This window comes from Podarcis bocagei (assembly GCF_964188305.1).
Source record: "Podarcis bocagei genome assembly, chromosome: 6".
NCBI lineage: Eukaryota > Metazoa > Chordata > Lepidosauria > Squamata > Lacertidae > Podarcis > Podarcis bocagei.
The window spans coordinates 75,276,312-75,304,244 of NC_138130.1; the positions used below are offsets into that span (position 1 = coordinate 75,276,312).

The 27,933-nt window shown below is 43.2% G+C and overlaps 1 protein-coding gene across 6 annotated transcripts in view; it reads left to right on the forward strand.

The window, feature by feature from the left end:
- GRAMD1C (GRAM domain containing 1C) overlaps positions 1–27,933 on the forward strand; it is a 73,846-nt gene that overhangs the window by 31,539 nt on the left and 14,374 nt on the right. For all 6 annotated transcript variants that reach the window (XM_081198161.1, XM_081198162.1, XM_081198160.1 and 3 more), the window contains 7 exons: positions 3,537–3,640; positions 4,314–4,409; positions 6,327–6,407; positions 15,803–15,921; positions 19,565–19,688; positions 22,293–22,464; positions 26,796–26,939. In XM_081198161.1, the coding sequence (XP_081054287.1) occupies positions 3,537–3,640; positions 4,314–4,409; positions 6,327–6,407; positions 15,803–15,921; positions 19,565–19,688; positions 22,293–22,464; positions 26,796–26,939 (840 nt within the window). The remainder of the gene's footprint in view (positions 1–3,536; positions 3,641–4,313; positions 4,410–6,326; positions 6,408–15,802; positions 15,922–19,564; positions 19,689–22,292; positions 22,465–26,795; positions 26,940–27,933) is intronic.

The following is a 27,933-nucleotide window of genomic DNA, read 5'->3' on the forward strand; positions in this document are numbered from 1 at the left end:
TCATTAAAATGTTTCCTACTCTGACCTTAAAGCTTTGCTGTATTGCACCCTACAGCAGTATCAACTGTTCTCCAATATGTGACGCGAAGTCAGGAGCCATTACATATGATAAAAAAGGAGCAAAACCTTTTAAAGAAGAAAGAATGGGAGGAGAGCTAGTTCTTAATCTGAAAAGAAGGCCAAAAGCACAGTTCTCCATGACACCACGCCCTCTGTTCTTGAAGCCTTCTTTCTTACTCCTAAAAGTTGAAGCTTAAGCCAGCTAAAACAGATATGCTGTGAATAGGAAAGCAGATTACCCTAGATGGAGGTGTTCAACCAATCCTTGATGGAACTGCACTCGCCCTGAAAGACCAAGTTTGCAGCTTGGGTGTGCAGCCCCCAGATTGTGGGGGCTGAAGCTGCTTCTTATCAGCTTCAGTTTGTTTGCCGTGAACCTATTAAGAGACGTTGGGCCGTGCCACAATTATTCATGCACTAGAGATTGCCAGGCTAGACTACTCTGAAGCTTTCTACATGGGCTTGCATTTGATGATAGTTCAGAAGTTACAACTAGTACAGAATGCAGCTGTCTAGCTACTGGGGCCAGGATGTCAGATCATGTTAAACATATACTTAGCCAATTGCGCTGGTTACCAGTATGTTTCTGGGCCTAATTCAAAGTGCTGGTGATGACATTAAAGTCCTAAATGGTTGGGACCAGGTTATATTATGGACTGCATGCACACACATTAACCTACTCATACCCTCATACTACTCACAGGTGCCTGTGAAATAAGGTTGCCATATTTAAAAAAGAAAAAAAACCAGGTTTTTTTAGGGAAACCCCAAAGTTGTTGACAAAGCACCACATTTTGGAAATTCCCAAGGATGTCATCTCTACCTTTGAAATCCCGGTGATGTCCAGGAAAATCCGGTCGTATGGCAGCCCTATTGTAAAAACTATTAGGCTTGCAAGCACATGGAACACTGCCTTTTCTGCGGCGGTCTCCCAGTTTTGTAATTCTGCTCTGAGTGATGTTAGGCAAGCCTTTAACAACTTTTAAACAGCACCCCCCTTTAAATCATGCCCTTCTGAGGTCAACGTTTGATGCTGAATTAAAAGGACTGCTTGCTCTGTGCTAGTTTTGTATTCTGTTTTTGGATGTAATTGGCTTTCAATGCTTGTAGTGCTTCGCTTCTATATGCTTATTGATTTGTAAACTGATTTGTTAGGCTATTTGGCCTTGAGAAGCGATATAGAAGCTTTTAACATACCGTAGATAAATAAATTAGAATGCATAGTGTTTTGAAATAATTATTCCTCAATTTATTTATGCAGACAGAGAAGCACTGTCTGCATAGGGAGAAAGCCTGTCCCACTCACAACTGGTTTATTTGATGGAGAGGCTCAAATTATTAAAGCAGTCTTTGAGTCCTAATCTCTGAAAGTTTTTGTTTTATCTGTTCAGATTGCCAGGTCCCAGTGATATGGAGGCACTCTATTTTGGAACAGGTGGTGGCAAAAATGTGTGGTTTTTGGATAGCAGTAGACACTGATGCAGCTTTATTCATAAGATTCCACTTTTAGGGCTCAAGCGCAGTTTGAAGTCTCAGCAATTTGTAAAATGGGCAGAGCAATCTGAGCTGTAAGAAGCAAGCCTGATTTATGCTGGGGTATATTATGCCTGTGTAATTTACCCCCTGAAGGACAGGGGCTACTGATGGCTGAGGTGGCCTGAGCCTGGCAGAGGGAAAACAAGCCTTTAAAATAGAATTTGACTTAAAGGTAAAGGGTAAAGGGACCCCTGACCATTAGGTCCAGTCGTGGCCAACTCTGGGGTTGCGGTGTTCATCTCGCTTTATTGGCTGAGGAAGCCGGCGTACAGCTTCCGGGTCAAGTGGCCAGCATGAATAAACCGCTTCTGGTGAACCAGAGCAGTGCACGGAAACACAGTTTGCCTTCCCACCGGAGCGGTACCTATTTATCTACTTGCACTGGCGTGCTTTTGAACTTGGATTCGAACCGCCGACCTTCTGATCGGCAAGTCCTAGGCTCTGTGGTTTAACCCACAGCGCCACCCGCGTCCTTTAGAATTTGACTTACACCACCCTTTTTTGCCAGCGCCACTTCCTGTGGGTGACCGAGCTGAACAGAGTTTGCAATGGGGTAGATCTCCCCAGTGCTTTTCCCCTCAGGAAGTACTCAAGGGCACACAGTACCGGCACCTCTTTTTAAAAGTATGGCACTTACTGTAACAACTTCATGGTGGTTACTGGCACCTGTTTTTCTAAAAAAAAGGCACTGGGTCTCCCCCTGCCTCTCTCCCAGAATGGCTCTTTTTAGCCTTGGCTAATCCCTGACTGAGTTGGGATGGATTACTTAAAATGGCATACCTCCATTTGAGCAAGGATGAGGAATTTCAGCTGATGTAGGCCCATCTGAGCCCCGACTCAGCTGGAGATCTGCCTATTCCAAATCTGGCTCATCCCAGCAGATCTTGGGTTTGGATTGCTTCCTCAATCTGCCTGTAACAGGAGGAATCTTTTTAGAACTGGGTAAATCTTGGTATCTTGAGGAGGGGCCAGAGTTGGTAGCAGAATATGTGCTTTGCAGGCTTTCAGTTTTAAGTTTTATTCTCATCTCCATGCCATGATCCCTGTGAAAAATGTCCATACCTCAAAGCTGCTGTTTTCTCCAGGAGAGAAATTGTCATTATTAATGCCAGTATTAATGGCTGCTTCCCTCCTGGGGCCTACAGTAACTTACGTGTGTCTGTGTCTGACACCAGGACCATGGGAATGGAGGGAAAGGATGTAACAGAGTTTCATTCCTGCTCCTCCCAGCAGCTGCTATTAAAAATAAAAGAGGACACATTAACTGCATTCACACATATAACATTAGGAGCAGTTTGGCCCTCAAGTGTGTAACCTTGGAAAAACTGGTTCTGGAAGTAATGATGTCACCAGCTTCCAGTCAATCTTTTGTTGCAAACTGGCAGAACCAGTTTCTGCTCAACTCATTATGGGAGAGAAGATGATATACCTAAATAAAACCTGGCAAATGCACTTCCACAGTGAGCTCACCTTTTAAATTATGTAAGTCCGTGGGCATCCAGACTACGAGCAGACAACATTAGGCTTAACCTGATGACCATTCTGTAAAAGAGCAGGGTCAGATACATGACTTCATATGCATGTAAGTTTCAAGGATATCCTTTTTCCAGCACAGACATGCCTTTTTTCCTCAACCTGTTTTTGAAGTTTTGCCAAGCATGTAGGTCTACTGAGGAATGAAGCGCGTTAATTTTCCTCACATCTTAAAATAGTTGTACGCTGTTCTTTAAAAGGTTTTTTTTCTAAAGCTGCTCAGAATATGAAATGTTTCAGGTATCCCTCTGACAAATGAATAAAATTTCCTTCATTTTAACAACCACCCACAAGATACTTAAAGCTGCTTGAAGTTCCTTAGGAGCACAACATTGCTGATAAGCTAAATCATGAGTTTAGCTGAGCTCTGTTAAAAAGATACACTCTTTTATCATTTCCCTTTTTAGATTATGCCTGTGCTCTCCAGAAGGATATCCTCCTTCAAGGACGTCTGTATCTTTCTGAAAACTGGCTCTGTTTCCACAGCAACATCTTCCGATGGGAGACCACAGTAAGGCCTGTGTGTGTGTGTGTGTGCGCGCGCGTGTGCCTGCAATGACTCCTCAGGACTGACTCTACCATCAGGCATAGTGAGACAATGACCTCGGGCAGCAAAATTGGGATTGACCTACCATTAGGCAAAGTGAGGTGGCTGGCTACAGTGGCGTAGCGTGGGGGGTGCAGGGGGGGCCGGCCGCACTGGGCGCAACATCTGGGGGTTAGGGTTAGGGTGCGCAAATCCACGGGTTAGGGGGCGCAAATTACTTGCCTTGCCCCGGGTGCTGACAACCCACGCTACGCCACTGGCTGGCTGAGGTGGCCTTGCACTTCCTCAAGTGTGGTGATAGATGCTGTCCCATTGCCAATGTTGAAGTGATATTTAACTGCCAGTTTGACTGGCTTCTGGACATGGGGTGGGGGAGGGACCCTCCTTTGCCTCAGGCGGCAAAATGTCTTGGGCTAGTCCTTACTTTCCTAAAGTGATCTGCACTCCACTTTTTATTGTGCCCAGAATTCTCTGCCACACCTAGAAGGTTCTGCTGCAGACAAGCTGATATAGAAAAGGTTCCTTGTGTATAGCAAGTCTGAAAACCAATGTTTTACATACTATGACATACTATGTCTTTATAGCTTTCGTCTGAGGTCTTACATTGTTTTACTTCATGTGTGTTCTTGAACTTCAGATTTCTATCGCCTTGAAGGATATCACCTTCATGACAAAAGAGAAGACAGCTCGGCTCATCCCAAATGCCATCCAGATAGCAACTGAAGGGGAGAAGGTGTGATGCTCTTTAATTTATTTTTTACTCTTTTTCTTAAAAAATGCTGAACTGTCCTGGCTCCTTCCCAGCACACACAGACAAAGATTCTTATGTGTAAGGGGGGGGAAAGAGATATTTATTCAAGCATGTAACAGTACCAGCTAGGCAGCAGACACACAGTTCAGGGGTTCAGGATCAGACAAGATGCTAAGAAGTGGATGTAAACAATGATGGTGCCCCAATTGCTTCCACACCCCACAAGCCATGCATTTAAAGACAAGTCACTTGCAGGACTTCCTTGCTTTGTGGGAATGTCAGGATTGCAAATGCATGCTTTTCTGAGGTGGGTGGGTCTGCTGTCATCTGCATCCCTCTTGCATACTCCTGATCAGTTGCTGCTACCTCCTGATTTGCCCCCTGCTCATCTAGTTTCGCCTCCATTCTTTACCTGACTGAGTTCTACATTGACAACATTGAGACTAAGGAAGAGGAAGGTGACACCAGTGACACCCCCTGGACTCAATATAAGTGGGGGCTATCTGAAGTTGATGGGGTAGTGCCCCATTTGCCCTAATGACCTATGTGGCAGTAAACCCTGTTGAGCTTAGTGGGACTTATTTCTGATTAGATTTGTATAGCATCTCAATGTAAACATTTTATTTTGTTATTGTATTTATAAATATACTGCTCATCCTGTAATATCTGGGTGATGAGCACACACAATAAAACCATAAAACTATTTAAAATACACACATTTTTCAAGCTAAAGTGTCACCCCAGCTGCTTTTTAGGATCCCAATATGGATACAAGCATGTCCTGGGGCTCCCAAGTTCAATCAAGTATGAGACTATGTGTGAAGAACTAGGTATACACAAGATGGAATATTGGGTGTGGGCTAGCACTATAAAATACTGGTTGCGTTGCCATTTCCATTGGCAACCATTGAGTCTACTCTCTGACTTACTTAAGGATTCTTATAAATCCAGAGGATTCCAACTCTTACATAGCAAAATCAGATATATTGGTATGGACTTGGAACCCTTGTATAATTCAAGTGAGCAATATATTTATCGCAATATTCAAACCAGATTAAGGGACACTGAAAAACAAAACATCGAGTCAGCTGTAAATAAAATTTGCTCCCTCAAGTTCTATGGTTTAAATACAACAGATAACAAGGTCACTTATATCTCAAAATTAATAATTCCAAATAAGTCCAAAGCAGGCCTTTATGTTAACCCGACTGAATGTTTCCCCCCCAGCTTTTGTCAAGGGCAGATATTTAAACATCCCCAGAAATGATAGACATTGTGGATGTTCTTTGAATGTGTTGGACACTGTAGAACGTATCCTTTTCTACTGTCCATTGTACAACCAGCTACACAAACACGTGCTATCCCCCTTTTTGGGTAGTCTAACACCATGGCACAATGAAAATATCAGATTCTATCTGTCTGACATTAACCAGGAAGTAACTGCAAGGGTGGCTGAGTGTTTGTCAATAGTATCTCTTAGAGTTGTGAATGGCATTATTTAGTGGGAATAAATCCCAATGAAAATCTGTGTCATTATATATTTTGCATGGCTGTTTTATTAAGTTTTATGATGACCTATACTTGTAATGCCTAATAAAGGTTTGGTGAAGTAAGTAATTAATTTAAGCACAATTAAAAAACATATTATGCCAATCAAAACAGCTCAGCAGCAGCGTCAGAAATAGTACTTCTCAATAACGGTCCTCCCCCAAATGCCTGTGTGAACAGATGTGTGTTAAGTTGTCCTCTGAAATCCACCCAGATGGGGACAGCCTTATTAATGGAAACAAAATCAACTGAAATCATGTAGCCTTAGTTCCATGTATTTTCCTTGGGATGAGGATATGCAACATTCAGATCATTTTACAAATTGTACACAATTGTCATTTTTCTTTGCAGTTTTTCTTTACTTCATTCAGTGCCAGAGACAGAAGCTACCTCAATATCTTTAGATTGTGGCAGAATTCGTTGTTGGAGAAGGTAAGCTTTGATACGCTTGGGAAACGTCTGCACTGGCCATTTTTAAAAATGCTTGAATTCTAACATATATTGCTGGTTGTTTGCCTTTGCACTCTACAAATAAGTTCCGAGACTTGCAATTGTTAAGTTATGCATTCTTAAAAAATTAGCACTGGATATCAAGTGCATAAGGGTGCTTGTGTGTAAGATTGGTGTGGTTTAGAACGGTAAAGGTGACTAGATGTTAATTTAAAAAACATTCAGTGCAAGATTTGTCACAACAAGAAGTCTATACCTGTGGCAGGCAGTAAAGTCAATCTTGAGATGATAGCTGGGGTAGGTACCCTGCCTAGCACTCTGGCCTTCTTGGTGATATTTGGTTCATAAATAAGAGCTAGAAAAACATGATGTCATGGGGAAATGGCATAAATGGAAGTTAAACATCTCCACTATATAACAGGGTTGGAGAGAAGGAAGGTAATTTTTTGGACAGGTGGTCTTTAGTGCTTGTAGGTTCTTGAGAGCCTTATGATGCATTACTTTTCGCATCAGATCAGGTTTCATTAGAGAGTGAATTGCCTTCACACGAGGGCATGTGAGGGCAGTGTAAGCCCAAGGCTCCGAACTGTGTGCTCACATAATGCCTACCAAGGTTTGGCATGAGGCCTGATGTAGTTCTGCTTTGGGATGTGGAGAGATCTTAGTCACACACACACAAAAGTCATAACAAAAGCATATTGTAATCTATAAGGATATGAAAAGAAGGGATAGGAAATCTTTTTCAGCCTGAGCATTGTATTCCCCTCATGGGCAACCTGTTGTGGGCCACGTATAAGCACATATAAGCCAAAGGCCAAAACTGGTAGAGCATTAGATCATGTGATTCTTAACCTAAGTAGCAGGGATGGGGAACCTGTGACCCTCCATATGTTGCTGGACTTCAGCTCCCATCATCCTTGACCTTTAGCTAGGCTGGCTGGGGCTGTTGGGATTCCAATAACAACCTAGTGGCCACAGGTTCCCCATTCCTGCGCCATACAGTAGGCTGCATTCCAGCCATGGTTTCTGTACACACCCCAAAGGTCAGAGGTTTCTATGCATACATGTCTCCTCCAGGAAAGCAAGGACAGGCAAAAGCACCCAGGGAGGCTGTAGAGTTAGGGCTGCTGAGGGGATGTGGCCTAGAAAGAGTCCTGAGGCCTCAGAACCATGCATGGCCCCTGGACTTACCTGTTACCAAACATAATAGTTTCCAAGTGAAGGATTTAGGCATCTTTATTTTCAAAACTGAATTGAAACCTTAAACAGGTTTTGGTTTATTCCAAAAATATTCTTAGAAAGACTTAAACTTCAGTTCTAAACATGTTCAGAAATGCCACATGGCACACTACTTCCCTAAAATAGGCCGTTTCAAGTAGCAGGTGGAAGATGACACGTTGAAATATTCTCTCTCACGTAAAAACAAAACAAAAACCCAAACATCTAAGCTTCTCTTAAGCGTACTAGTTTGTTCAGGGATATTTTTTTTTTAATACAGGAGGGAAATCAAACACACTGGCCACATTCAAACATCATATTAACTTGAGTTTAGTGGAATGAGAAGGAGCCACACCGAGCTTTGTGTTTCTATGCTTGTCAGTGTAACATGGCAACGACAAGATGGAAAGCTATTGCTTGCTTTTGATTAGCCACAGTTTAATGTGTCATGCAAACCCAAAACTGAATCTGCTTACCCATTTGGTAAGGGTCTGAGAAATGTATTTAGGAGAAAAGATAGCTCTCTTGAATTGGTGAACAAATCTACTGTCTTGTTTGTGAAGCAGCTTTTCTCTTGTGTTTGAAATACACTGGGAATTAGGTACTTTGTGTGTGTTTTCGTCTACCTAGATCATCCTATTGTAGGTTTTCCATGTACTCTTTTTTTTACAGTTGTTGGTGTTATGTACTGAAGTTCTCACCCTGGGCCAGCAGGGGGATACTGTAGATAGTTATGCAATGAGAGATCGAAAGTGACGTTCAGTGATTGGATAGTTTTAGAAAGTTGTTACAGTAACGTTGTACTGGAGCTCTATATAAGCAGGCTGACTGCACCCTTCAGTTGAGTTCTGTTCTGGCCTGTGAATAAACAAGAGCTGCTTGAAGAATCGCTGTGTCGTCTGATATGTTCACCCACAACTTAACAGTTGGATATTTTAAGGTGTTTCTTGTTCACCCATAATCTTCCTGTGATTGAGGGGATTCTCCCCCATCCCGACTACTGGGCAGCTTTAGTGTTTTGTTTAGAGAAACTGAAGAGAACTGACACAACAGGATTAGACAGCATTCCTTTTAATACCAGGTGCTGTAAAGCAATAGCGGGACCCAGAGGCATAAGGTTGCCAGTGTAAGAAACAAGATGCTGGACTAGGGAGATCGCTGTTTTGGTTCAGCATCAGGTGTTTGGTAAGAGCATCAGGGCTCTTACATTCTTAGCAAAAGATAGCTCATGCCTGCGGGGTTGCATATGTAACTGCAGAGGTATTTTAATGCTGGATTCACATTTTTGAAGGCTGAAGGTATCTTCTCACAACCATAAAGGCTATAGACTTAAGAAACATCAACAAAAGGAATTCCTTTCATAGCAAGCAAAGTTAAATGTGTCCAGGGAGATTGGTTGTTAGCAGGCAGGCAGGCAGGCAGACACACACCTCTACTTATTGTGGGTGGAAGGTATATATATCAATGATTGCTTTTATCAATACAAATTTAATAAACTATTTACTTATTACATTCTATACCTCTCTTCATCCAAGGATCACGGGGCAGCTTACAATTTAAAAACACAAAAATTCATAACACAGTAACAAACAAAAACAATTATCCCTTCCCACCTCCAGTTTAAAAAGCCATAGATTGTTTAATTAACCAAAGGCCTGGGAAAAAGGGAATGTTTTTGCCTGGTGCCTCAAGATATGTAACATTTGAAAGGCCTCTAAGATAGTAATCAGCCAAAGGCCTGGCTGAAGAGGAACTGTTTTCGCCTGGCGCCTGAAGGTGTATAATGAAGACTCCGGCCAAACCCCCCTGAGGAGAAAATTCCATAAACAGGGAGCTGCTGTAGAAAAGGGCCGTTCTCATGTTGCTGCCCTCCAGACCTCTTGTGGAGGAGGCACACAAAGAAGGGTCCAGGTCAGTTCATATGGAGAGAGGCGGTCCTTGAGGTATTGCAGTCCAGAGCCGTTTAAAGCTTTATAGGTCAAAACCAGCACATAGAATTGGGCCCAGAAACTAATTGGTAGCCAGTGCAGTCTGGCCAGGATTGGTGTCATATACTTGAACTGTCTTGCCTTAGCTGCTGAATTCTGAACCATCTTCAGAGGCAACCCCATGTATAACGTGTTGTGGTCATCTAACCTAGAGTTTACCAGAGCATAGGTGACAGAAGTTAGGCTATCCCTGCCCAGATAGGGACATGGCTGGGCCACTAGCCAAAGCTGATAGAAGGCACTCTGCACCACTGAAGCTTCCTAAGCCACAAGCAACAGCAAAGGACCCAGAAGCACCCAAAGCAAGCTATGTTGCTGGTCCTTCAGAGGGAGTGTTACCCCATGAAGAGCAGGCAACCTGCCATCCATCTGGTCTAGGGAACTGCCGACTAACAGTGCCTCAAGTCTTGTCTGGATTGAGCTTCAGTTTATTCATGATGCCCTGTACAGGGTTTCACATTTCGGAATCTGCAGTTTTCTGGAAGATAAAGAGTTTCACAGCAAATGCTGTGTAATTAGTAAATTATCATGTAATAAAATCATAAGCAGTGTGAATCTTTAATCACAGCAGCTGCTTTGCCATCCTAGAAAGGAAGGCAAGTTGAGGGGCAGACATGGCAAAGGGTGCCTTGTCAGTGCTGACTAGTCTGCTCTGGAAGGGCCGGTACTGGTTTGCTTTTTCAGAAGTGGCTGGGTCTTCTGGGCCTGCTAGTCAAGTGTGATTTCCCCTCTCTATTTATAGCCTGCACTCCCCGCCCCCCTAATGTATGTGCATGTTAGTGAAAGGGTTAAAGAGAAACCTGATAAGGAAGCTCTGCCCAGGAATGCTGCCCGTGTTCTTTCCCTGCAACAAACTGTGGCTTGACCGGCTTTGAGTGGAACTAATAGCAGCATTAGCCTACTAAGCAGCCTTGAAAGCAGCTCCCCTGAGATAGTGTTAGAGACTTAAGGCATTTTTAAATGAATTGTGCATGAGGAGCAGAAGATAAATTCTCTCAAAAGCCGGGTAACCACACTTGTCTATCCAGGTGTTCTGTGGTGGGGAGGAACCTACTCGATAGATTCTTAGGAATCCTGAGCCGTATGTTTTCATATAACCTGCTTACCTGTTTTCTTAGTGGGAGGGCCCCAGGAACTGAGCAAAGCACGTCCCACTTCCAGTTCTGAAAACAGACCTGCCCATTTTTCAGCAGCTTGCAAAGTGCCTATAGTAGGAAGTTACATAAATGCAGCTCTTTCTCTCCAGCGCTTTCCTTCATGACCTCTTGATCAATCCAGGTTGTTTGCCACTATATTGCAGAGGCATTTGTCTACGGGGGGTGGGGGGGTGGGGGCAGTGATCTTCCTTTTTATTACGTTCTACTTGTATAGCCTGGACCAGCTTGTAAGCCATGTGGCCATGAGAGGGTTCTACGGCACTTCAGGAAATCCTGAATTTTATGCAATGATTTTAAACCCACGGGAGGTTGTTGAAGTACTCTCTGCCAACTTTTCCCCGAAGATGTGTCCAGTTTCCTGAATGCCACTATGAAGTTGCCTACATTATGGAACTGCAAATGTAAGGTTTCATTTTCTTTTCGTGCGGCAGGTTGCAGGTGAATGATGCAGGGAGAGTGGGTTAAGTTTTGCGTGAGAAACCTACTAGTCTTAAATCTGTATTCTCCCGAGGGAGCATTTTGTGTGTATTGGTAATTTGTGAATATATTGTTTGATGGAAAGTTTTCTACCATACTTCTGACTTACGTGGCATGCTTGAGCAAATATTTTCTACTGGCTTCATATGAATGGCAAATAGTTACCATTAATTCATTAGGAAAGCTTGAGTTCTCGTGGTGAATGAGTTACACAGTATAGTTGGAGCATAAACGTGAGTTTGCTTGTCTGATTCCTGTTAATGGGTATATCACCTGATTGGAGTTGGGATTTAGGGTGGGGAAAACCTTAATATTCCTTTAATGGGTGTAGCTATTTCCTGAATGGCCAATTCATTTACAATGGTGGCATCTATGACCAGTGCTGTGCACAAGGGGTGTGTTTCTGGGGGTGGGAGGAAAAACCCCACACAATTTGAATAAAGCCAGGTAGAGGGAGAACTTGGTAAAGCATGCACAAATAGTTCTCTAGGGACTTGCTGTCTGCTGAAGGAATGTCTGTATATTTGTAAATCAGGGTCAGGGGACTTGCGATCCTCCAGGTGTATTGGGGCAGCTCCTACCAGCTCCAGCCAGGATGACCAGTGGGAGTTGGAGTCCAGCAACATCTGGAGGGCCACAGGAGGTTCCCCACTCCTGTTGTAAATAAAATCAAATACAGTATTAGAAAGCCAGTCCTAGTGCTATTACTACTCTGAATTCTATGCATGGAACAGTACATTTCCATGCCCTTCTCACTTCAGCTCCATTTAGTCATTTCAGAGGAGGCCTCATCAATGTTGCACATTGATGTGGTATGAGGGGATAAAACTGGGATAAGTTGTCTTGGGAAATCTGAGACCCGCCGCTTTATGTTAGCAAAAGGGTCTTGATAGGACATGAGGAGTGGGGAGGCTGCGGCTGGGTGAAGGACTTAAGAACCCTCCCATGTAAGCAGACGCGCTCTGTTGTATCTGTCACTAAATTTCCCATGTCCAAAGGAGGCTAAATTTTGCTGTGCCCCTGGAGCTTTTCACTGCTTGAGGAAGTGGGGAACACATAACAGTATGGTTGGTCATTCATCTGAGATTCTCTCAGTTTACTTATCTTCAAAACCAGCTGCCTGTACTTTGACTGCGAAAGATTGTACAGTAGCTATCTTGCCTTCTTGGAGGGCCAGAGTTCATTTGAATGGCATATCAGTTTTTCTCAACAATGCAAGTAGAATCATAGAATCATAGAATCATAGAGTTGGAAGAGACCACAAGGGCCATCGAGTCCAACCCCCTGCCAAGCAGGAAACACCATCAGAGCACTCCTGACATATGGATGTCAAGCCTCTGCTTAAAGACCTCCAAAGTAGGAGACTCCACCACACTCCTTGGCAGCAAATTCCACTGTCGAACAGCTCTTACTGTCAGGAAGTTCTTCCTAATGTTTAGGTGGAATCTTCTTTCTTGTAGTTTGGATCCATTGCTCCGTGCCCGCTTCTCTGGAGCAGCAGAAAACAACCTTTCTCCCTCCTCTATGTGACATCCTTTTATATATTTGAACATGGCTATCATATCACCCCTTAACCTCCTCTTCTCCAGGCTAAACATGCCCAGCTCCCTTAGCCGTTCCTCATAAGGCATCGTTTCCAGGCCTTTGACCATTTTGGTTGCCCTCCTCTGGACACGTTCCAGTTTGTCAGTGTCCTTCTTGAACTGTGGTGCCCAGAACTGGACACAGTACTCCAGGTGAGGTCTGACCAGAGCAGAATACAGTGGCACTATTACTTCCCTTGATCTAGATGCTATACTCCTATTGATGCAGCCCAGAATTGCATTGGCTTTTTTAGCTGCCGCGTCACACTGTTGGCTCATGTCAAGTTTATGGTCAACCAAGACTCCTAGATCCTTTTCACATGTACTGCTCTCAAGCCAGGTGTCACCCATCTTGTATTTGTGCCTCTCATTTTTTTTGCCCAAGTGCAATACTTTACAAAGAAGACAGAGAAGACAAGTATAATTATATTACTTTACAGAGAAGACAAGTATAATTATTTTTAAAACCTCATTTCCTCCATATTTTGAGAAGCATATTTATAGAAATGGCAATACTTTTAATAGCTGAAATGGAAAATGTATGAATTCATTGGTTACATTTGCACAGGGCAGCACCTACAGTGGGAAACTCAGAGCTCTCGTGTTTCTCAAGATTGCTGCTGTTGTTTATATGAAACTTAGAATACAGCTAAAACTGTAAAAAAACAGTTTAAAAACAATTTTCTAAAAATAGTTTAAAACTTCTAAAAAAAACCCAAGAACTCACTCAGTAATTCCAGTTTTGCCAAGAAAAGATCTTTCAGCCACCAAATGCCTAAGTAAACAGAAATGTTTTTAGATTCTTCCTAAAAGTTAATGAGAGAGACATACCTCACTACCTTGGGACTATGTATGCTAGGACTAACATTTTGAACTGGGCCCAGTAGCGCAGTGTAAGCCATAGCTAAATTTTAATTTTGCTTAGACTGTTTTGTGCGATCAGGCCATTGGGTGTTTCAGTTGTTTACAGCAGCAAATGTGACTGCCATGTGAAATGTCAACTGGCCCACACTCAAGGTCATATAAACAAATACGGGCAAAGAGGGATGAAAAAATAATGGCGAAAAAGGGGAAGAACGCATAGGCCTCGTGCTGATTGCCTCCTCTGCTAACATCTGAGTTTAGAAATTCTGGAATGTTTGGTATTGGCTGTGTTACAGAGTTTAGTTTCTGATGTATTTTGAATGAGTGCATTACAGACTTTTGACACCTTTTGTCATTTATTTACAAATATACAAGCAGAGAATACTGGTAGCAAATACAAGGCTACGACAGGCAGCTAGTCTGCGAAACCTGTATCCAAGTGTCAGAGAGGGACCCTGCACCTCCAGATTCTGTGTGTGTGTGTGTGTGTGTGTGTGTGTGTGAGAGAGAGAGAGAGAGAGAGAGAGAGAGAGAGAGATCTCCATTTAAAATTCAAATCCTAGCTCCAAACTTTCTCGGCAACTCTTCTTATTTATTACATTTATAACCTGCGGCTATTCCACAATGAAACCGAAAGTAGCGTACATATAGATTGTAGGCAGTCTCCAGTCTTCATCCTGACCAGAGCCCATGGCGTACTTAACTTCAAAAAGGTTGTTGCATCATGTGCTTTCAGACTGTTCCCTTAACTCTGAGAGGTGTCGTCTTCCAAATTCTGATTGGTACTACAGTGGTACCTCGGGTTACAGACACTTCAGGTTACAGATGCTTCAGGTTACAGACTCCACTAACCCAGAAATAGTGCTTCGGGTTAAGAACTCTGCTTTCAGGATGAGAACAGAAATCGGGTGGTGGCAGTGCGGCGGCAGCATGAGGCCCCACTAGCTAAAGTGGTACCTCAGGTTAAGAACAGTTTCAGGTTAAGAACGGACCTCCAGAACGAATTAAGTTCTTAACCCGAGGTACCACTGTATATAGGCCAATACATAGGCCAATAAAGGTCTTCTGGCTATCAGAAAAAAACAATTTCTGGTGATTAAGGACCATTCAGGTTCTTTAGTTAACAATCCTGGCCACTCACAGTGAACAGAAAGTGCAGTTCACAACACTATCGTGTCACATCTCAATGAGATGGAGGAAATCTTCTATTTCTCCTAGGCTAGGAGAAAGCATATTTGGAAAGTTTTTTAATGCTTCTGATGTTTGTCAGTAGTTAGGTACAAATGGCAAGCGTACTTATGCTTTAGTGAGTTTTATACCACCCTGTGCGTCCTGCTTTAACATTAAACATGTAATCCTAGTACATCATTTCAAGGCAGGTTCAGAATATGTTCTGGCACGAGAGGAGACAAACGAGAAAACAGTTCAGTGATGGTTAATTCATGATCAACATAGGATCAGATTTTTTTGGTTAACGTAGTGAGCTATCTTTGACTCCTGTGTTTGAGTTGGGTAACTCTACATTGCTTTGGTTCACATGCTATTTTGCTGTTGTCACTATGCTTGGGGCCTCTTCAGCAGTTGAGTGAAGAAGCCACTTGACCTGTAGACAGCTGGCTAAGAGGGGATTGTGGTATTGTTGTACAACTAATGTCAGCTGAGAGGATGCAGCTGTTCACAGCAGTTAAAAAGACTTGGAGAAGTTTTTTATAAAAAAAATATTTCAGGAATTGGGGTGGGAGGGGGCAAAGACTTATAGTGGTCTTGGATCCCAATAGCCATATGGAAAAGTAGCGGGAGTGTACTATCTTAAAGATAATTAATCTATAATGATGGGTTTGTATTGTTAGTTTTATGTTAGAGTTGAAAATGGGTGTTAGAATGGAAGCTCTGTTTCACATTTTTATTTAGCGATGCAGCTAGGTATACTGTGGATCATAGACTGAACATTACTAGCAACTGTGATTATTTTTTTTAAGTGAATAAGAGCATTTGTTACCTCTGCTTAAATAGGGTATAACTTTAAAAGACAAGCAATCTACTGTGGTTACTGACCAAGCGTACTTAATTTTTTGTTTTGTGTTTTCCAGAGACTGACCAAGCAAGAATTCTGGCAGCTTGTACAGCAAAGCTATGGCTCTGAGCTGGGCTTGAACACGGAAGAGATGGAAAACATTTATTCTTCATCAGAGGAGAATGGACAGTCAAGGTAAGAATATGCTGCAGATTACCACAAAGGAAGGTACATATTGTTGGCATCCCATTTTATACAAGTCATTTGAAAGGCTACTATTGAATGCACGTAGAGTTTTGCTTATTAGTGGTGTTTTCATTTTTCGGCACGATCCTCTTCCTATGCAGATATAAAGCAGGTATAACTTTTATTTTGCCCTTCTAATTCCGAGCTAGTTTAGAGATCACCACTTGCTTGCTTAGACTGCTGAAAAGGTTGTACCCGTGGTGATGCTGGCTTGCGTGTTCAAGCAGTAGCAGTAGCAACACACGTGTTGCCGGTTGGATGCCGAAGTATATCAGGAACTTTTAATGCAAACCATGCAGCAGTGGCACTGCTACGTGCAGGTGTTGCATAGGGTAAAGAGCATGTAAATGTTAACTGGCTTCCATGTTTTTCTGCTACAGGGGTAGAGGCCTTTTGGCAACCCCATGGGCAAGTGATGATATCTAAACCAAACTGAAAAGGAATGTGTGGAAGTATGATGCTAAATATCCAATGAAAGGTGTTTTCAAGGATTTAGCATATTCCTTTTCGAAGGTGCTCTTTTTACTTGTCTTGGGGCTGACGCTTACCTAATAAGATCATGTATACATTTAGCAGCTCAAATGCAAGATCTACTTTATCTGCTCAGGTTTCGTGGGAAGAGAAGGGAACCTCATATTTTGCTTGTCCTTTGTGGAAATTGTTTATACTATGGATTCATTGAGTGACTGGACTTCTGTGTTAAATCAGTTCTCTAGTCGAAGAAGCTCTAGGAAATGTATGGGTATGATTCCTTCTATTAGTCCCTCTTGGTGTGTGCATGCATAGGCACACGTGCATGTGTGTGTGCGCGCACACACACACACACACACTCACAAGCACTTGTAGCTTCATGTACGGTAAGTAAAACAGTTGAGTTTCTTTGGTTGCAAGGGCTTGAGCAGACGTTAACTTCTATCACATCTGTTGTTTCACAGCAGCTTTAAAATGTGTTTTTGCTTTAAAAAGACGAAGCCTACATCCCTTATTTCAGCTCTTGACAATATCAAGAAGCTTCCTTGTTTGTGAAAAATGTAGTTTCTGTAATATTACAGCATAGTAATTTTTGTTGCATCCTTCACAATATTGTATAGAAATGTCTTAGTACTTTTATATACAATATTGTGGTGAAGGGTAGAATGCCAATTATTCTCATCTTTAATGATGCCTATAGGCCAGCCAGCCTTCTTCAATACAGTGCGCTCCAGCTACTTTGTACTACAATTTCCATCAGTCCAAGCTAGCACAGCCATTGGAGAAGGCAACTACTGTATAACCCTTCTGTTTTGTGTCTGTTTATGTCTGTATCCCCACATTTGGGGAGGGGTGCATTAGCAACCCTTAACACACAAAGATTCTAAAGTCAAGCTTCCAAGAGGCTCACAATGCTGTCCTTCTTGCTGATTAAACACATTTTTCAAAGGCTTGCTTATAGACTTTCTGCTCCTCCCCCCCCCCAGCCACTGTGGGGCAGCAAGAAATTCCTGGGTCTGAGAAGGTTGAAACCTTTCCTCTCCTAGTTTTTGGATCAACATTTAGTGTTGGCAACTTTCTATAAGGAAATGATGTTTCTGGTGAGCATGATAACCACATTGGGGGGAAAAAATGCTGTCTCAACTTCTAGTGCTATGGATGCTAAACCACCAAAACCATGGTATCATACTATACCAATCCTAGGGCCTCAGGAATCAATATTACTCTGTTTTCTTGAGTGCAGAGACAGCACAACATGTTCTTGAGAGTGCTGCTAGCTAGGAAGCTGCTGTGGATCACTGGGAGAATCAAGGACAGTGTCTTGCACACCCAGCAATGGTGAAGTAGAGACACCATGTCTTTCATAACCCTTGACACCATCCCTACTATTTGCATGCATGGGAATTCCCAATGGCAGTATCTAATCTGTGCTGCTGAATATTAGCGCATGCATGCCACTTTGAATTCACATCCTCTTAAACTGGGTCATGCTTCATGCTACCACTTTAAGAATCGAGGATCTGGGCCAGTGGCTGGTCTCAAAATACTTTAAGACTCCTGTGCCATTGCAGTCCACTGATCACAAAGGTTTGACAGAAATGGACCAGAGAGTATCGAAGTGGACAGTAGAGAGTGCTGTGTGCCTATTGCTTGTACTATTTTGGCCACATCAGCCTTGGTTTATTCAGCTGCTCCACCTATCAAAGAGGAGAGAATAATCCAACACGGAGGCAAGATCCTGTACTGAGATGATGAGATGCCTGCATCTGGCAGCCTACTGTAGTACCTAACAACTGCTTTTTCAAAAGGGAGCCATCCTTCTAAACTGTAGCAAACTACATAGGATTCATGACTCAGTTAAGCTAGACAAACACTTGGTAAAATGCATTCTACTCTAGTGCCTAATTTGGAGCCTAGTTTTGACTTCCTGCTTTACTTTCAAGGACAAGGGATTATCCTTCTCCTTGAAAGTTTGCCTCTGTGTAGTTTCGGCCAGACAAACAATGGGACATTTTCTTTATTTGCTAATCCCTTATTGAGGAAATTCCATCATAGCCTTCAGTTCCATTAAAATCTATTTTTGGTACTATGCTAATTGATGGCGAAGCCTTTCAAGCGGAGGGCAAGCTGTGATTTTCTTAAGAGAAAATCCTTGGTAAGCCTTTTAGGAACCAACAAGGGTAGTATCTACATTCTAACCTAATGTGGACTTGAGTACCAGCTTTCTCTAAGCATAACCAATTTATGATCTTGATGTCTGGAGGACATTATTTCTTTTTACCTGGATTATAAAAATCTGCTGATGAAAATAGGAGAAGCTGTATGTTTGTGATGCTCTGCCATCATCACACCATTTCCTAGTGAAGTTTGAACTAACAACAGCCGGTGTGGAGGACTAATGGGATCCAATGGATTCCTGAATGCCCTGGTTTTCTTTTTTTCCAATGCATTGAGCTGGCAATCATGCTGAGACCCAGCTCTTGTTGTGAAAGAGCGAGTTGCAATGGGCCATCAACATTGTTGTTCTCGGAAATTTGTTCTGCTCCCTGTCTTGCTATGGGCAGTGAAGGAAGCTGGGTCATGGCTAGTGTGGAAGTTGCGGAAATCTCTATGTAAAGTCAATCTAACAAAGATGAGAGCTCATAGTTATGCTTACTGTGTGACAGTGAGATTGGCAACAAAGGGTTATCTAAAGTAGGTGAGAGAGACTAAGTGCATCTATAAGGCATCTATAAGGAAGCACTTTGACATTTGTCCAAATTCTGTCCTGATTTTAATCTCCCTTGTCGATATCTCATGCTGTATATGACTGCACAAAAGATGGTTGGGAAAATAAGCTAGAGGTAAGGAACTCTGTTCTCTATTCATACAACAAAGCAGCATTAATTTCCATCTTTATGTTACACAAGTTAGTTGTACCACTTTTGACAAAGTCTGAAAAGCTGATATTTACTCAAAAGCACAGGAAAAGAAATGAAGTAACTTGGCGGTAATAAGACTGGATGTCTTAAGGCTGAAATGTTGCACTTGCCACATTGGAATTCCAAAATGGTAAAAAGTACTAACAAATGTATGTGAAATAAGTGAAAGTTAACTCTGCTGCTATTTTTGTCTCTGGCAGATCTAGCCTTTGTGACGAATCTGGGGATAAGGAGTCACTTAAAGCAGTTGGTGTAATTCGAGAACCCATTGCTCAGATACTTGAAGTTGAAACGGAGTCTCTTAATGGAAACATACGGACAGAAGTAAGCTATGAAGGACTCTCTGTACCCCCCTCTCTCACACCCTCAGCATACAACACTAGCAGTGTTGGGGAAAACAGGGTAATCGGGCTGACTGAGGCTTTGCCACGTCCAAAGCCCCTTTGTTTCTCCGACATGCCCTCAGAAGGTATCCTATGCTACCTTTGTAGCTGGTATAGCGAATTACCGCATTTTTCCATGTATAAGACTTGGTTTTCCCCCCTAATAAATGATGTCAAAAATTAGGGGGCATCTTATACACGGATAGTGCCAAAGCCATTTTCTTAAATCTGAGTCCCCCCAAATAGGGGGCATCTTATACATGGGGGCATCTTATAGACGAAAAAATACAGTATTTCACACTGTAACCAATGAGAAGGGAAAAGAAAAGGTACTTCTCAATCTGCCCATAGGAAAACAGTAGGGCAATAGATATGGTGATTGCTCTTCCAGGGCATTTCCCTTGCTCCCACTCCCACAATTCGTTGCTAGAAGTTGTCTTATAAAAGTATTTTGGAGCAACTTGTGGTAGTCCTGTCCTCCGCGCCCCCCCAGATTTGAAAGGGAAGCAGAAATCTATTTATCTACCGTATTTTGCGCCCCATAAGACGCTCCGGCCCATAAGACGCACCTAGTTTTTTGGGGGGGAAATAAAGAAAAAAAATATAGTTCCCCCCCAGGTGCGGGGCTGGAAGAACCAGGTCGGGGAACAGTGGGAAGGCACGCTCTGCCTCCCCGCTGTCCCCCGAGCTTGTGGGGCTGGCGATGGGGAGAAGTGCACCAGTCCCGGGAGGGCAGGCAGCTCTGCGCCGCCATCCCGAGCGGGGCAGGACTTAGCGCCCCACTCGGGATGGCGGCGCAGACCTGCCTGCAGTCCCGGGACGGCAGGCAGCTCTGTGCCGCCATCCAGAGCGGGGCGGGACTTAGCGCCCCGCTCGGGATGGCGGCGCAGAGCTGCGCTGGTCCCAGGACCGCAGGCAGCTCTGCACGGCCACCGGGAGCGGGGCGGAGCTTCTCCCCCGGCTCCCGGTGGCCGGGCAGAGCTGCGCTGGTCCCAGGACCGCAGGCAGCTCTGCGCGGCCACCGGGAGCGGGGCGGAGCTTCTCCCCCGGCTCCCGGTGGCCGCGCAGAGCTGCGCTGGTCCCGGGACTGCAGGCAGCTCTGCGCAACCCTCGGAGCCGGTCTCCCGAGGGTTGCGCAGAGCTGCCTGAAGCCTGGAGAGCGAGAGGGGTCGGTGCGCACCGACCATCCTCGCTCTCCAGGCTTCAGCGAAAGCCTGCATTCACCCCATAAGACGCAGGCACATTTCCTCTTCATTTTTGGAGGGGAAAAAGTGTGTCTTATGGGGCGAAAAATACGGTATTTTCTGCTGTGCATCATGCACTGTATGTGAACACTTAATGAGCTTACAAATTTGTATGGGAAATGAAAAACAACAACAATGGGATCTTGACATTGACCTTGATAAATTAAATCTTGTTCTGATTATTGTGGCTGTGTATGCAATTTGAGTTGAGATGGGTGGGAATACTTCACTTCAAGGCATGCTGATCGTTCCCATATAATTAATTTGAAATCCAGATTTTTTTGCTCAACACATTTCAGACTGCTAATTCTGTTATGATATGTAATACCCGTATCTGCTTTCACTCCCACATTTCCCACATTTCCCTGGCATTTGAAATCTCTGAAGTTTTGTTAACGACAAATCTGAAGTACTCTCATTATCTTAAAAATATATCAACATTCTGTTTGGCACATAATTCTAATTTAGTATTCACAAAGTTTCAGCACTAAGCAAAATGTGGTAACAATTACTTTACTTCAGTAACTACTGCAATAATTAATATTTATATAACATTTCCCCCCACACCCACTCAAGGTGCTTCATACATATTTATAATAAATATATAATGGAAAGTTTAAAAAGCAGAGCTGCTATTAACCCTTTTAATTTCAATAGGTTTTGCATGGGAACTCTGTGCATGATCCATTGAAATGAACAGATTTCACGGCAGCGGTGCTTGGTGCGTTTTATGCAGACATCCAAAAACCTGTTTTATAGAACCTGTTACGGAGAATGCATATTTTGGGGCCTATGTGTTCAAGAGTTCTTTCTGCTGTTCTTTTTTTGTTATCAGGAAATTGTGAATAGTAGTCCTAATACAATTTTAACTATAAAAGGTAAAGGTAAAGGTACCCCTGCCCGTACGGGCCAGTCTTGCCAGACTCTAGGGTTGTGCGCTCATCTCACTCCATAGGCCGGGAGCCAGCGCTGTCCGCAGACACTTCCGGGTCACGTGGCCAGCATGACAAGCTGCATCTGGCGAGCCAGCGCAGCATACGGAACTCCGTTTACCTTCCCGCTGATAAGCGGTCCCTATTAATCTACTTGCACCCGGAGGTGCTTTCGAACTGCTAGGTTGGCAGACGCTGGGACCGAAAGACGGGGGCGCACCCCGCCGCGGGGATTCAAACCGCCGACCATGTGATCGGCAAGTCCTAGGCGCTGAGGTTTTACCCACAGCGCCACCCGCGTCCCTAATTTTAACTATAGCACCTTGTAAAATAAAAATGATGGACTATGTGGATGCTCTCTTTCCCTAGGGCCCTGAGTTAGAGGAATTGCACTGTGATAAACAGGACAGGAGGAGTTCCCTGCTTCCTTCAGAAAGGAAGCCAGCTGATGTAGCACAACGCAAATTCTCAATACGGTCACCGGATCTAAATGAGAACTTCGCTCAAGAGAAGAGCAGTGCGTCAGAAAGCGATGAAGAAGGTAAATCGTTTCCATTTCATAAACAAAGTCCTTAAAACCTGGTCCCAGGAAGGGACAGCTAAAGTAAACAAAGGGTAATGTGGAAGCATGAAATCGATGGGTCTGCTGTACATTTACGCCATTTATTTCCAGCATAGGTAGTTGTTGATAGGCGGGCCAGTCCTGTGACCCGACTATGCTAGCAATTGCAACTCTGCTGCTTGCATCAGATAATGTCATTGAAGTCTTTTGCACTCAAAGAAGCATTGATGAAAGCACAAAAACTGCATTTTAAAACAAAGGTAGAGTAGCACTACCAACAACCATTCCACTATTGTCCCTGTCTGCTGTATTACTAACCATGATGTTGGCTTCTGATGATGCCCTCACATTACTCATTCATCATTTTATTTGTAAGCCACCTTTCCATTCCAAACTGTGCTCAAGTTGGCTTGCAACATTAAAAAATTGCATAATTACAAACTTAAGAACGCCATTAAGTCCAGTTGCAGACGACTCTGGGGTTGCGGCGCTCATCTTGCTTTTCAGGCCGAGGGAGACGGCATTTGTCCGCAGACAGTTTTTCTGGGTCATGTGGCCAGCATGACTAAGCTGCTTCTGGTGCAATGGAACATTGAAACCAGAGCAGCGCACGGAAACACTGTTTACCTTCCCACCAGAGCAGTACCTATTTATCTACTTGCCCTTTTTGGGGTACTTTTGAACTGCTAGGTTGGCAGGAGCTGGGACCGAGCAATAGGAGCTCACCTCGATGCAGGGATTCGAACCGCTGACCTTCTGATTGGCAAGCCTGAGAGGCTCAGTGGTTTAGACCACAGCGCCACCCATGTTCCATTAACAAAAGTAGTCATGGGCAATAAATAAAACACATCAGAAAGTTTTGCCAGTCTCATTGCATTCACACCAGTCTTCCCCAACCTGATGGCCTCCAGACGTTTTGGACTGCAACTCCTATCATCCTTGACCATCGTCCATGTTGGCTGGGAGGTGTAGTTCTGAAAACTGGAGAGCACCAGTTTGGGAAAGGCTGATCCACACAACCCTCCCAACTCCTATAAATTTGATTTACTGTGTTGCTTGGCTATATTGACATAAAAAGTGAGACTGGCAAAGACTGAAATGTCTTGTTTCAATATTGCATTTTGCAAATGGTACATCTGTCACTTAACAGTATTAGTGCCACAGAAATCTGTTGCTTTGGAATATGGACAGTTTATTTTTAACGTAGATAAGATTCGTGTTGCACAGGCAGGAAGGGTTTTTTTTTGTTAGTCCTTCTGATTATCTTTCAAAAATGTTTGAATGATCTCTGAACTAAAATGAATATACAGCGGTGCCCAAGATACGCACACCTGTGGTTGCATATCCTTCAGGATGTGAACCCGGCAAACCCGGAAGTATTTTTCTGGGTCTCATTGCATGCGCAGAAGTGCTCTACATGCCACGCGCATGGCAGAAGTGGCACCCCCGGTTGCAAATTCCTCGGGATCCAACCAGAGCTCCAGAACGGATCCCGTGCACAACCAGAGGTACCACTGTATTCTAAAGGTGTTCAGTTTTAGCTTTCACTTCATTTTCACAGCCATCCCTCTATATACAGCTACAGTTTGGCAGTTTCTTATGTCCTCAGTCTGATGTTGGACAGAGGCATTCAAGGCTGGGCTGTCTTTGCTTCACTTTGTTCAGTCTGTGGCTTCTTCCTTCAGGACACTTCCTTCAGGAGTGTTGCTGAGAAACTTTGTCTTGACCATGTGGTTGGGAGCAATTAAGTAAATAACCTGAAGATGAAGGTGCTGTGTTTGGCCTAAGATGAGATGGTTATATTTCTAGTTACCATGTGCAAGGATTAGCTTTTTGTGTGCCCAGAAAAGTAAGTGCCACTTAGTTTTGACATTCCAAAATCAGAATTCTGCACATTCAGGCAGGTGTGTACGACTGATTAGCCCATACTGGGGGTAAAGGGAGTGAAAGGCTACCTTGCATTTCAACAGTCATGTAAGTTAGTTTCCAAAAAATACTAGGAAAAGCTTTTAAATGTAGCTACGAAACACTCACCCCCAGTTAGCTGAAATGAAGGGTTGTATGCAATGGTGTCTCTTTGCTGAATGAAAGGCACTTTGATCAAGCAGAAGCTGCCATCAACAAAACAGCAAGGCAGTTTTTGCTAATTTGCCTTTCAGTCTGCTCTGGAGAACCCTTCAGAACAGCATGGGAGGTAGGTGATGCAGGGAAAGGGAGAATCAACAAAATCCACAATTCCCATTCTATTGATGAAAGCCTCTGCTAAATCAAAGAGCCTTCTACCAATGAAGACCATTTGATGCAATCCATATTGTGTCATCCACTGAAGGGTTATTAGTGAATACTGTTTTTTCCTACACGAGTGCCCATTGACAGGGGTCACGGGGATATAGGAATGCAGTGAATGTGCACAGGCTCAGTGTGTTCCCCAGGGGCCATTATATAGGTCTCCTTTCTGCAAGCAGCTGAGCTTTTCATAAGGGTAAGCATTTTTTTTAAAAAAAATGTGTAACTAAAACAGCAACAACCACCCAAGGAATATTATTTGCAAGATAAACACTGAACCTTGTCAGGAAACATTTCCTTACCTTGTGGTTTGTTCCTTTTCGTTTCCATACTGCAACACACCTCTCTGGCAGTGTGAGCAACTGCACAGAGCGAGTAATTGCTTGTGATTAATGGGCTAAGAGGCATATCTCTATATTACAGTCTCCAGTGACATGTGCACCTTGTCATTATGAACGGATTGACATTCTGTGCCTTAGTACTTTTAAGTTTAATTTCCTGATTTTGATTACAGCACAAAAGTGTTCTTGCCCTGTTCTTTGCTAGTTTGAATAGATATACTTTTTTAGATTCTAAATGCAGTGAGCATGATTCTGTAGCAGCCAGAACTTTAGGTCATGTGGAAAATAAAACACTTTTCATTGTAGTCACTTGCATTTATCATGTGGGTCGATGTTTGCCTCTAATTACCATGCCTGGATATTTTAGGATATTGCAGTACTTGTCTATTGTTAGTATAGAGAACATTGCACCATCTCAGATTCCTCTCTGGTATTTGCTTTCAGCAGTCATTACTATATGGACTCCACTGCACAAGCGCCACATCTCAGTTTTGTACTGTAGTCCTGATTTCTCTCAGTACTGAGAACAAGATGAAGGATACTCTTGCTCTTCTTTCCTTTTCTCCCCTCCACCAAAATATGTTAGGTCTGACTTACTTTTACTTTACTTTTGGAGAATGAGAATCAATTCAGTAATTATTTATTCACTCTTAAATATTAGACACAGTGCTGCTATCATGCCATTGCCTATATTCTGCCACACAGTGTGTGTGTGTGTGTGTGTGTGTGTGTGTGAGAGAGAGAGAGAGAGAGAGAGAGAGAGATAGATAGATTACGGTAGCTGTCATAATCTTTTCCCACATCAAATCATCGAAAACAATACAAAACATATAAAGCATAAACAATGTAATTGTGATAATAACATCCTTTTTTTAAAAAAAACCCAAATATATCACGGCCAGCCATATCAGTATAAGATTATAAAGAAGGCTACTGCCTAAAAACAATTAATAATAATAATAATAATAATAATAATAATAATAATAATAATAAAGTTTTAAGAGTCCATCTGAACACTACCAAGGAGTGGTATATCTCAGGGAAGGGAGTTTCATAGCCATGGAGCCGTTGCAGAAAAGGTCCTACCCCCTGTCCCTGTCAGCTTAACCTTCCTTCCTGGTGGGCAAATGAGGCAAGCCCTTGTAGCTGTTCTCAAATCTCAAATTTGGGCAGCCCTTTAAGTAGCTTGATTCCATACACACTATTGCTAAGGGCATTAAAGGTAATTCACAGTACTTTTGAGCCTAATTTCTCTCTGTCTCTGTCTCTCTCTCCCCCGCCAAGCTGAACTGGCAGACATAAACCTAGCAGAGAACAGAGAGTAGCAATCCTCTTGCTGTTTAGCCCAAGAGTCAGTTACCAGGTGTCATTCTCTCAAAGTCTTGAGCCTTGGTGTAAGATGAAGGAAATGCTTCTTTAACGTTTGGCATCATGTGTTGACATTCCTGCTTGTACAGCTTCATCGGGTGCATTTAAGCTTTATCTGTTCATGTACGACTCTTCTTATGTTCTTAGTAAGATAGCAGATTGTCTCCCAAGTCTACTCTAGAGACAATTTACTGTTCTAGAGTCGTGTACTAAATTTGAATTTTGCAAGAAATGTTTGTTTTCCTTTGGGTATGTTTTACTGTGTTTTGCCGCCTGTTTGCCTAACCTCTACTTTGTACACTTCCCCTCCCACAGATGAGGAAACATTCCCTGAGAGCGACCTCCATGGAAAACTCTTTATTAATCGGGTTTTCCGCATTGGTGCAGATAGGCTGTTTGAAATGCTTTTCACTAATTCCCATTTCATGCAAAGATATTTCAGTACCAGAAACATAACAGGTAAAGTATTATTCCTTTTAAAATTTACATTGAAATAACTTTATACCCTTTCATGGAAAAATCAGTTTGTTTATTTGGGACCAATAGGGTTGCCATGTTGTTGAGGTTTCCAGACATATGGCAACCCTTGGGACCAACACACTGTGATCTGAAACCACAATTTGATGCTGGTTATTCTTATGATAGTTTTCTCCGTAAATTAAACACCTAGAATTCCTCTCCTTTCTTGAGAACTTTTCCCACTGTAGATGCTCCTTCTTTGCAAGCGGATTCACCTTTTTCAAGAAGCAGTGGTGTATTTTTGCCTGTATCCCCTTCAACTGATTCATGAGTTTCTTGTCCTCTTGGGCTGCTACCAACGATGACAAATTATGTCACTTCTTCTCCCTTTGTAACATGTAATAAAACCTACTTCTTTCATATTGCTGTGTTTCCCTACCCTCACTCTGCATAAGTGGCCACCACTGGGGAGAACAGAGAAATGTGCAACAAAATGATGTCAAGAAACAGAAAAGTCTTACTTTAAATTACAGAGGGTTGGGTTAGGGAGAGACCTTGACATAGGCCATCACTATTGACAGTAGATCCAAGCTCCTTATAATGTGTAGTTCTATAGTTAGGTAAAGGTAAAGGGACCCCTGACCATTAGGTCCAGTCATGACTGACTCTGGGGTTGCGGCGCTCATCTTGCTTTATTGGCCGAGGGAGCCGGTGTACAGCTTCCGGGTCATGTGGCCAGCATGACTAAGCCGCTTCTGGCGAACCAGAGCAGCGCACGGAAATGCCGTTTACCTTCCTGCCAGAGCGGTACCTATTTATCTACTTGCACTTTGACGTGCTTTTGAACTGCTAGGTTGGCAGGAGCAGGGACCGAGCAATGGGAGCTCACCCCATCACGGGGATTCGAACCGCCGACCTTCTGATCAGCAAGTCCTAGGCTCTGTGGTTTAACCCACAGCGCCACCCGTGTCCCAGTTCTATAGTTAGATGGATA